Genomic DNA, 11,532 nt, shown 5'->3' on the forward strand with positions numbered 1-11,532 from the left:
TAATTCTACTGAGAACTTCAAGAGCTAGCATCTTTAGGCACAAACTGGTGACACAGCATTTTGAAATCCAGCCTTCCACATGTTAAAAGCCCTGGGAGGTCAGCAGAGAGTTGCCATCTGCAATATGCACAGATGCAAATGCACACCCAAACTGTGAGGCTTGCTGGAGGGAGGCCAGCAGAAACACAGGACAGGTGTGACGTTATCAGCTTATAATGGGAGTGTTGCTACCACTATTCTAGAATTGCTTTACATTTTATGTTAAGTCTGACACATAGCCAGAAAGGATTAACCAGCTCAGAGGTTGACTGAGCCAGGGTTGGACTTTAAAGGCTTGTTGTGAAGAAGTTTAAATGAGAGTTGTGCTATGACATTTAGGTTAGAGTAGAACTTGGACGTGCAAACTTGCATTGTTAGAGCAGTAGAATAGCAAGTATTTGCTCAAGTCTTGTGATGTGAACAAACAATCCTGGTCTGCTACTCTAGCTCTGATTCAAGATCAAAAGGGAACATTAATATTTATGATGGAACTTGACTGAGGTAGTATTGCTGTCTATATGTCTCTTTGAAGGTTGTGGTAAACAGTGTGCAGTTTAATGGATAAATTACCTTGTGCTAATTACCAAGATGTTTGGGAGACAAAAAGTTACATCAAAAAGCCTATTGTTCTCTCAGGCCAAGAGGCCGCGGCAAATGCATAAAGTCCCTTTGGACAGGATCCTTTGTCATCTCGTGTCTCCTTGGATGCTCATGGGGAAAGCTGTAAGCCATAAAGGATGAGGCCCAGGAGATCCTGGTACCTTTATAAGGGGCACTGACTTAATAACTCAGCTGATCTGGAAAGATCGACCTGCAACCACAAAGCTCAACAACTCTGAATCTGACCCTCAGGAACTGAACTCATCTCTGTATGTACTTTGATCTTTTAACCAATAATCTCTTCTCTTTTTTAATGAAGGTTAGTTTAGTTAATAAGAATAAGAGTGTATTTGAGGTAAGATCTAACATCTATTGACCTGGATATGTGGCTTTATCAGAAGAACTTTTTCTTTTACATAAGGTTAACCTTGTGAGGAGGGCTTTAAACTAGGTTCGACAGGGACAGGTGAGCAAAGCCCACAGGTAAGTGCTGAATGTGTGGGACTGGGAAATGGGTTGGAAATGGGGGGGACTATGGCCTATAATGGCAAGGAGAAAGAAGGGTCAGGACACAACATGGAGGCAAGATCAAATCAGTATCTTAGATGCCTATATACAAATGCAAGAAGTATGGGTAATAAGCAGGAAGAACTGGAATTGCTAACCAATAAATACAACTATGATATCATTGGTATTACAGAAACCTGGTGGGATGGGACGCATGATTGGAATGTTGGTATGGAAGGGTATGGCTTGCTCAGGAAGGACAGACAGGGAAAAAAGGGAGGAGGGGTTGCCTTGTATATTAAAAATGTACACACTTGGACTGAAGTGGAGATGAACTTAGGAGATAGCTGTGTAGAGAGTCTCTGGGTTAAGCTAAAAGGGGTAAAAAACGAGGGTGATATGCTAGGAGTCTACTACAGGCCACCTAGCCAGGTGGAAGAGGTGGATGAGGCCTTTTTTAAACAATTAACAAAACTATCCAAAGCCCAAGATTTGGTGGTGATGGGGGACTTCAACTATCCAGACATATGTTGGGAAACTAACACAGCGGGGTACAGGCTATCCAATAAGTTTCTGGACTGCATTGGAGACAACTTTCTGTTTCAGAAGGTTGAAAAAGCTACCAGAGGAGAAGCTGTTCTGGATTTGGTTTTAACAAATAGGGAGGAACTAGTTGAGAACTTGAAAGTGGAAGACAGTATAGGGGACAGTGATCACGAAATAATAGAGTTCATGATCTTAAGGAAAGGTAGAAGGGAGACCAGGAAAGTTAGATGTCAGCAAGTCACCAGGTCCTGATGAAATGCATCCCAGGATACTCAAGGAGCTGATAGAGGTGGTATCTGAGCCTTTAGCTATGATTTTTGAAAAATCATGGCAGACAGGGGAGATTCCAGAAGACTGGAAAAGGGCAAATATTGTGCCCATCTATAAAAAGGGGAATAAGAACAACCCAGGAAACTACAGACCGGTCAGTTTAACGTCTGTCCCAGGGAAGATAATGGAGCAGGTAATTAAGGAAATCGTATGCAAACACTTGGAAGGTAATAAAGTGATAGGGAATAGCCAGCACGGGTTTGTGAAGAACAAGTCATGCCAAACTAATCTGATAGCTTTCTTTGATAGGATAACGAGCCTTGTGGATAAGGGAGAAGCGTGGATGTCATATACCTAGACTTCAGTAAGGCATTTGATATGGTCTCGCGTGATATTCTTATTGATAAACTAGGCAAATATAACTTAGATAGGGCCACGATAAGATGGGTGCATAATTGGCTGGATAACCGTAGTCAGAGAGTTGTTGTTAACGGTGCTAAATCCTGCTGGAAAGGGATAACAAGTGGAGTTCCGCAAGGGTCTGTTTTGGGACCCGTACTGTTCAATATCTTCATCAATGATGTAGATATTGGGATAGAGAGTACGCTTATTAAGTTTGCAGATGATACCAAACTGGGTGGGGTTGCAACTTCTTTGGAGGATAGGGACATAATTCAAAATGACCTTAGCAAGTTAGAGAAATGGTCAGAGGTAAACAGGATGAGGTTTAATAAAGAGAAATGCAAAGTGCTCCACTTAGGAAGGAACAATCAGTTCCATACATACAAGATGGGAAGCGACTGTCTAGGAAGGAGCATGGCGGAAAGGGATCTAGGGGTCTAGTGGACCACAAGTTGAATATGAGTCAACAGTGTGATGCTGTTGCAAAAAAAGCAAATATGATTCTAGGTTGTATCAACAGGTGTGTTGTAAGCAAAACTCGTGAAGTCATTCTGCCACTCTACTCTGCACTAGTTAGGCCTCAGCTGGAGTAGTGTGTCCAGTTCTGGGCGCCACATTTCAAGAAAGATGTGGAGAAATTGGAAAGGGTACAGAGAAGAGCGACAAGAATGATTAAAGGTTTAGAGAACATGACCTATGAAGCCTGGCTTCATGAACTGGGCTTGTTTTGTTTGGAAAAAAGAAGATTAAGGGGGGACATGATAGCGGTTTTCAAATATCTAAAAGGGTGTCACAAGGAGGAAGGAGAAAATTTGTTCCTCTTGGTTACTGAGGACAGGACAAGGAGTAATGGGCTTAAAGTGCAGCAGGGGAGGTTTAGATTGGACATTAGGAAAAAATTCCTGTCAGGGTGGTCAAATATTGGAATAAATTGCCAAGGGAGGTGGTGGAATCTCCCTCTCTGGAGATATTTAAGAACAGGTTAGATAGACATCTGTCAGGGATGGTGTAGACGGAGCTTGGTCCTGCCTTGAGGGCGGGGGGCTGGACTTGATGACCTCTCGAGGTCCCTTCCAGTCCTATTATTCTAGGATTCTATAATGAAATAAGATTTTCACTAACTGTTACCATATTTGACCTGAGTACCTGGATGGAGGCCTGAGGCTGGGTACTTCAAGGGAACTGTGTAATTTGGACATCTGTGTAACCAGTGAGGTAGTACAGGAGCTGTTTTGTGTTGGCTTGGTAAATCTAACTGTTGGACTATCCACCAGCTTTAGGGGTTTGTCTGCCCTATTCTGTTTACAGTTCACCCTAATTGAACGACCACAGCTAGCTCCCACAGGGACCACAGTTACAATGGGAAAGTGTGAGAAACATGCTGCAGAACCTAAGAGCTTCAATAAGTTTATGTTCCATTTTCTTCCCGTGACTCATCTCACTTCCCTTCCCCTGCTCAGAAACCTCTTTGTCGTCCATTTTTGCTTTTCTTACAGGCCCTTTGCTTTCAAGACCCCTGTGACCTCTTGCTTCAGTGCCACAGACATCCATTTGCTTTGCTTCCAGGCTTCTCCCCTTCCTGGCTAGGATATGTCTTCACTGCACCATCAGCCCAGTTTGATGCAGGTTCCAGTCCCTGATCACACAGCAAACTGTCTGACCGAGGTGCGGTATTCCTTTCAGACTGGGCTATCTTACTCGACTGGGTGGAGTGGGGTGTTAAGTGTCTGGGCTTCACTTTTATTCCCTGGAAACCCACCCAGTGAGAATGTGGGCAAACACCACCCAGGTGCTGACAGTCCTCCAATGCCTTCCCACAATTCCCTGCACAGAAGAGACAATTTCTCCTGCAGTTTCTCCTGTAACTAGCTGGGAAAAAATCCTCGAGCATCTCACTGCAAAGAACCATGGGCTATACCCACAGACTCACAAGGGGACGTACAGACCCACTGAGGACACAATAAGGCACATAGGGCTTTGCAGTGGGGGCTCTTACCCTTGGATTAAGCTAATCTGGGTGCTCAGATCTACGTGACAATCACCCACACTAACTGCAGTGAAGACGACCCTCCCCCAGACACCTCCCCATTCTATTCATGATGCCAGGTTCATTCTTGTTCCCATTCACCATTTACGCAACCTCCTGATGCTGGGCTACCAATTCCTCTCCTTCCAAGTCCAACTCCCTTCCGGCTTCATTTCTCCCAAGGCATCTGATTGTTCCAGTTGTAGCGGACTTCCCATCCCATCGCTATCTAGTGATTGTTTCCCCTACTTCTTGCCACCTGCTAGTACTAAAATATTTACAGCTCTCTGCGGGGGAGAGGGGGCTTCTAGGAATAGAAATGTGTTAAATTATTAATGACTCAAATGTCAGCTAGAGCTGGACAGTTTGGTAGCAAGAGATTCTGATTGAGAGGAAATGAGCACCTTGCAGGAGATCTTGCCCTTGGTTCTTCTCTCTTGCTGGAAAACACCAATCCTTGGCTCCTTTCAGTAGCTGAATCACATTTGTTTTGAAACATAATTCATTTAACAAATATGTGTGAGTTGAGCTGTGGTTACTCATCACAAATCGCCTCCCAGAAAATAGTGCCACCATTTGCACAAAAAAAACCCTTGCAGCACATACAAAGGGAGAAAAATATCACTGTTGATTCATTCAATCAATCACCTCTCTGGCAATGCCAAATTATTTTTCTGATAACATTTCTATATAATGAGGCGGACTTGCAGTTACAGCACAGAATTGGGAATCAGGAGACCTGCATCCTGTTGCTGGCTCTGTCACAGTTTTCTTGTGTGGCCTTCTGCAAGTGACCTAACTGCTATGTCCCTCAGTTTCCCTAGCTGTAAAATAGGGCTAAATAAATAACTCTGCCTTTTATAGTGCTCTCAACAGGGGGTGGCAAAGCCCCTTCCAGGGGAAGAATTGTTATCTTCTTTTTACAGAAGGGCAAGCTGAAACTTAAAGAGGTTAAGTCACTTGCGTAAGACCACACAGCAAACCACTGACAGTAGCAGGAAAGAAATACAGGTCTCCTGATTGATAGGCCCAGATCTGAACCATTAGACCACAATGTGGACTGATAGTAGTACTTTCCTGCCTCTCTTGGGGATGTTTCAAGGCGAATCTATTAACAGGTGTAACGTATTGAGAGCCTTACAGGGAAGGTCTGACAAAAGTATGAAGTGTTATATAAAAAGATATATATGTAAAGAGTCACCTTTTGTTCTTTGAGGATCACTGGAAAAAAATTAAAATGTAGTGAATCTTACACTGAAATAACATCAGCTGTAAACAAATAGACAAAGAACCACATTTTCTTCAGTAGCAAAGTATGCACTGTTACCCAGATAACACAACAACAAAGGTATTGCTACCTACAAACTTCCCAGTTCTTATTATGCAACACACCATGCCATGACACACAGTGAAGCGGTTCTGATTTCTCCCTCCAGAAGGCAGCAGTATACATACACCCTAGCCAGCTCACTACAATAATCTTGCCTCCAGGTATCTCAAGGAGTTTTACAAATCCTAATGAATCAAGGTTCATGACACCAGGACAAGGTAGACAAGCAACTCCGCAGCTGACAGACAATTATCACAATATGACATCCTGAACTGGTTCCTGTATTGAAGTGATGTGCGTATGGCACAAAGGTCAAGCAGAACTGGAAGGAAACAGGCTAGATGCCCTGTATATACAGCTCTCTCAGGATGGAGGAACTTTGCCTAGACGTTCACATGGCTAACCTAACACCTGCCTTTGAGTCCTTGACTTACCACTTGCAACTTGACTTCATGTCTTTTCTCACTCACCCTACAACACCTTCAGAGGCCCACCCAACCCTTCAGTTTGAACTAAGGATGTAAAATCCTGATTAATTAGTTAAACTTTATGATTAACCAGTTAACTGATTAAAGAGGGGCATGCGGGGGTGCTGGAGCATCTGCCATAGCCAGGGGCTGCTCTGCCCTGATTGGAGCACCCCCCACCTGCAGCAGGCCCTGCAGAGCTGGAATAGCCCCCTGCCCACGGCTATTGAGTGTCCATTAAGGGTGAGGCTTACTGGTTAACCATTCACATCCCTAGTTTGAACAGCTGCTGTTTTATCCTCTCTGCCCCAGCTTGGCTCACCCTCTTAGGGGGTCTAGTGCTTGTCTAGTCCTCCCCTCCCCCTCTTGAACTTTGCATTTCCCCCTAACTAGCCAGGGAGTCCAGCAGAGAGTGCATCTCATCACAGCCAAATCCTGCAGCTTACCTCCTGGACCATTTGGCAGACTGCCTCCCAAAGGGTCTCTTCCAGAGCACTCCATACAGCTGCACTTTGGTGCTAATATCCAAGGCATCCGAGTCTGCCTGTTCCATGGATGGGGAAGGGGAGACAGAGTTGGATTTTGAAGTGAACATCGTCGTCGGATTTTATTCCAACTCTTCCCCTTTGCCTGGCAGCTCAGAGAATCCAATTAAATGCAACGACCCAGAAGGACATCACCAGCCACGCCAGCAGAGACTGAGGCTACGGTTTAAATCAATAACAGGACTGCTCGGTGCTCAGACAATCACTCCCCCCCGATGCAGAGATGATGAGAGTGCCTGCATGATGCGTTACCGAGAGCGCAAACGTCCCAGCCCATGAGACAGAGGGCTGAAAAGAGCCACAGACCAGCTGGTTATACAGAGCGAGCGTACTCAGGAATAGCGCAGCAAGCCGAATGATCTGTGGGAGAGCCAGGGCGAGAGGATGGCTATTGCACCGAACACTCAGGAGCCCCCAGATGGGAGTCAGAGGGGGCAGTCTGAAAATTGCCAGCCTGGTTTCTGTGACACATGCCCCAAAGTCTTGTGCCTGCGTAGGAGTTCTTCTGATTGGCTTGTGGGGAAAGGTGAGCAGAGTGGGTGTGAATCAGTGGGCTCCAATCAGACTTGCTCAGCCATTTGGAGAAGTTGCTTTTCCGAGCCAGTCTGGAAGCCAGGGGGTAGGATTCATGTGCTTGCTCTGGCCTGAATGGGTATTGTCCGTGACACCAGTCTCATTCTTCCTTAAAGGGCCATTGCCAGCAATAAACACACGTATTATACAACCCGACCATCTCAGCTCCGCACATTTCTGCACCTGAGCAGTGTGGGAGACACGACCCCTTCTGCTGCCCCCAGGTGAGCGTCAGCCCTCCACTCATCTCTTCTGACTCCATTGCCCACCCCACGGCAAGTCTGTCCAAAAGACAATTCTTCCACAACACTCACAAGAAACCCCAGCATAATGTTGTTCCAAGTGCCTCCTGCCTGCATCCTGCCTTCTTGGTCTGTCTCTGACCGAAAACTCAGGCAGGCCCTGCCTCCTGGATATCCTTTGCTTCTGCTGGGTGTGGCTGGTGAGGCCATCGCTCTGCTGAACTGCAACGCTGATGGCACCTGCAATTGTGAAAAGAAGCAAATACTTATGGCAGGGTGTGGGCCTGGGAGGAGTTCAGCTGGACTCACACTGCATGCAAGACAAAGAGGGATACTGGGATCCATACAGCCACTTTTTCTAACTCGTGCTGGGAAAGAGGTCAGCACATGGGAGTTAAAACTATATTCTTAAAAAAAAAAAAAATGGTTCCTGGAATCATTTAAGGACCACAAGCACTCAAGGCCTTGACTTTATGTTTCAGCATCAGCTGAGAGCACATCCAACAGCACTGACTGCATATGTAATGGGTTAGGAGACCTCAGATCACCTTCCTGCTGGTAGACTCTGTAATTTAGCCTCAGCAGGACTTTATACATTATGCAGAGTTAAATCTCTCTGTGAGAGAGTGGAGAAAGGAGGGCCTGACCCCTCCCCCCCCAGGGGTTAAAGCCTCTGGGCCCAGCTAGTTCTCCCTATTTTACCTGTTTATACCACTACCAGGCCTAGAGCAGGGAGAAAAGGAAGGAGCCTGGCTTAGTTCGGGGTTGACTATCGTGTCAGAGGGGAGAATATTACCAACTAAATCATCAGTATTGGCATTTCCTTTAGAGGTCCCCTCACAAGTTTTGCCCAGTCCCAATCCTGCTTGCATTACGTATGACATTTGACAATCTGAAGTAGCAACAGCTACCAAACCCATCAACTATTCGGCATTTTGACTGGTGCAATGTATTGTGTCATTTGTGTTACATTAATTAGACTGTTGCCTTCTTGCTAGTAAAAAGCACTTGAAAATAATCACACACTTTCCTTTGCTACAAAGTGTATCCATGATTATTACTAACCAGATAGTGTAACAAAACAAAACAAAACATGATCTACACACGCCTTTGGTCTTCTCGGGATTCTAGAATCCAGGTATCTGAAAGTGCACACTAAATCCCAGACAGATACGGGGACAGGTGGTCTGTCTGTCCAATCTGTCTAGATCACACTGTGATTTTGGATACCAGATCTCCCTGTACACATAGATTATGATGAGATTCTATATCCGGGGTGGGAAACCTTTTTTGGGTTGGGGGCTGCTGACCCACAGAAAAATCAGCCAGGGGTCGCACGCAAGTTAGAAGGAAAAAAAGAAAAAGATCCTTCACTGACGTGTTTTCAGACTGAGACGGAGAAAGACACTCCCCACATTCCCCTCACATAGAGCCTAATGGGGCCCAGGCTAGTAGATTTTGTGTGTTCCAGCCCCACAGGCTCCCCCGTGCTGGGGGGGGGGGAGCACGGAGCCTTGAGGGCCGCTGGATCCAGGTAAGCCAAGGGCCACATCCGGTCCCCAGGCCTTAGGTTCCCCACCCCTGTTCTATATGGTAAGGCTCCCAAGCATAACAATACTCTTCATAATGGCTGTCTTTTCTTGTATTGTTAGCTGAGGTCTGAGAACTTTATCATTTTCAACTTATTGTCTGACCTCTCTGGAACAGAGCTCTGCCCTCCTTGTTTCCTTTCTTAATTCCTAGCAATCCTGAGAGAAGTTAGCAGGCTATCATGTGGTCATAGATACATAGTTTTTCAAGTCAACAGTAGGCACTGTTCCTTTGTAGGCCAGAAATAACCTGAAAGTCCTGTGTCATTTAGCGCTTCCACATTTCTGCTCCCTGTGCCTAGAAGAAGAGTCAGCACAGTGAAAATGAAAAATTGAAAACATTAACCAAACTTTTTCAAGTGCGAGAAACAACCCTAATTTTGCAATTGAATAGGTGTAGTCTTCTATCTGAGGCCTTGTCTACACTGGAAACCCTGCTAGTGGGGACAAAACTTAAACCACTTTCACAGCACAACTGTGTCTATACTATGGCTTTTGCTGGCATAGCTAAATTAGTTAGGAGCGGATTCGGCCCCCTCTCTTTCACTTATAATTGCCAAAGCTATGCTGGCAAAACGTTTAAGAGCAGATTAGTGGGACCAGTTTTCTGCTGGAGGGGCTGTCCTTCAGGTGAAAGATAAAGCTAAAATCTTTATTGTAGTCAGCAGAAATTCCATGGCACTTTCTATAGAAGACAGGGTATGGCTGTTGTCCTGCCCAGTGTTGCAAGATGCTCTGCCAACATAGGCACCTGCATTCTACTGATCTTTGGATCTGCCACAAACTTTGGATTGGATCCGAGCTGCCACATAGTCAAAAAGGTTTCAGAACTGGTGTGTCAGTTTGGATTCATCTTCCTGATATCAGCTGGACATTGTGGCTGTTTCCACACTACAGAACCATTAGCTGCTAAATCAGCTGAATGAAATAAACAGAGACACTTACCATACACATGGTGCTACCAATATATTTAAAAATAATGGAAGTTGCAGTAGTCCAGTCCGTTTGATGCTAAAGTTGCCCATTTCTTTCTGTCCAGCTTTTCAACTGTTTAGCTCTGTGAAGAAGGAGCTTTAAAATGGGGGAAGGCAGCATGCTGCCAACCTATCCACTCCCATGTGACACATGGCTAGATGGAGCTTGTTCTGCACGCCATTAGCAATTTTTAATACATTGGATTGGAAAAAAAATAGCTGTCCTGCAGAGCTTACAGAAGAAGGTTATTCAGAAGAGAGTCATAAAAATAAGAAGCCTTTGGCAGTGCATTCTGGACCCAGCAGATGCAGACTGGCAAATCTACAGCCCCATCACACATCTTCCTCTGGTGAGAGCACATAGCCTGATTCACAGGGTCCAGGTGAAGCCATTCAAACCAAAGAAACTTCACCTCTGATGGTCCTTGAGCTGCATCAGTCTGATGATTAGCTGAGTTTATACTGTGAATGTGGCTCCTGTTCATGTAACATACAGGAATCAAGTAAATAAACATATCACTATATTGTTTGCTAATGTAAAAGTGTTTTACAGCAAGTACCCAATCAAGTGACTGTGACGGACCGGGCCGAGTCTAGGCACAGCTGAGGGCGTCCGCTCAGGGTGAATTGCTCAACTTCGGGGCTCCTTACAGTCCCCAGACCAGTGACCTCTCCAAACAGGCCACAAACCAGTCACACAGAGCGCTTCAGCAGCCTGCCTGAAGCCTCACGAGCAAAACCCCTCTGACACCCCAGAAATATCCGTGCCCCAGATGGCCCCGGGCCTCATACACCGGTGGGGGGGTCTTAGAACCCAATCCCACCTACCCCGAACAAGTTCTGTCCGGTTCCAAGAAACCAGCCACAGATCCCTGGTCAATTTACCCTCTGGATCTTACCCACAAATCACGCTGAGCCAATCCTTTAGCATCTAACATCTAAAGGTTTATTATTACAATAAAGAAAAGCATGAGAGTAAGGTTGTTAAAGGATAGTACATTACATGCATCGAATCTCCCAGTTCTCGATGCAGGCTCTAGCAGAGATGTTACTGCTGCTGGCTCAAACATCTTTGTTGCACATCCTAGGATCAGGATGGATCCACAGTTCTTCCTTGCTCTTCGATCCCTGCATTGCTGCCGGTGACAGGGTGTTCGCCTTACATTGGCCCTTTAAGGGCAAACCCCAGCCTGGAGCAGGGCCTGGGAGTTTAGCCCCAGCTGAGGCTGCATTAGTGGATTAGGGCCCAGCTGGGAGTTATATAAGAGTATGGGCAGCTGGGGGAGCAGGAGGCTCCCTGGAGCTAGAGCAGGGCTGGTGAGGCGAGCTCTAGCCAAACAAACCCCCAGACTGCAGGACCTGCATAACAGCCTGCTGGAGAAACAACTACCCCTGGAAGGGGGGCTCAGAGACTGACCTGGG

At 45.8% G+C, this 11,532-nt stretch overlaps 1 protein-coding gene across 1 annotated transcript in view; it reads right to left on the minus strand.

The window, feature by feature from the left end:
* The window catches only part of PLEKHD1 (pleckstrin homology and coiled-coil domain containing D1), a 46,106-nt gene extending 39,094 nt beyond the window's left edge, over window positions 1-7,012 (minus strand). Inside the window, exon 1 of the mRNA XM_006130294.4 lies at window positions 6,634-7,012. Within this exon, the coding sequence (XP_006130356.1) occupies window positions 6,634-6,782 (149 nt within the window). The 5' untranslated portion in view covers window positions 6,783-7,012. The remainder of the gene's footprint in view (window positions 1-6,633) is intronic.
* Window positions 7,013-11,532: the final 4,520 nt, after the last annotated feature.

The sequence above is a fragment of the Pelodiscus sinensis genome, chromosome 4 (genome assembly GCF_049634645.1).
Source record: "Pelodiscus sinensis isolate JC-2024 chromosome 4, ASM4963464v1, whole genome shotgun sequence".
NCBI lineage: Eukaryota > Metazoa > Chordata > Testudines > Trionychidae > Pelodiscus > Pelodiscus sinensis.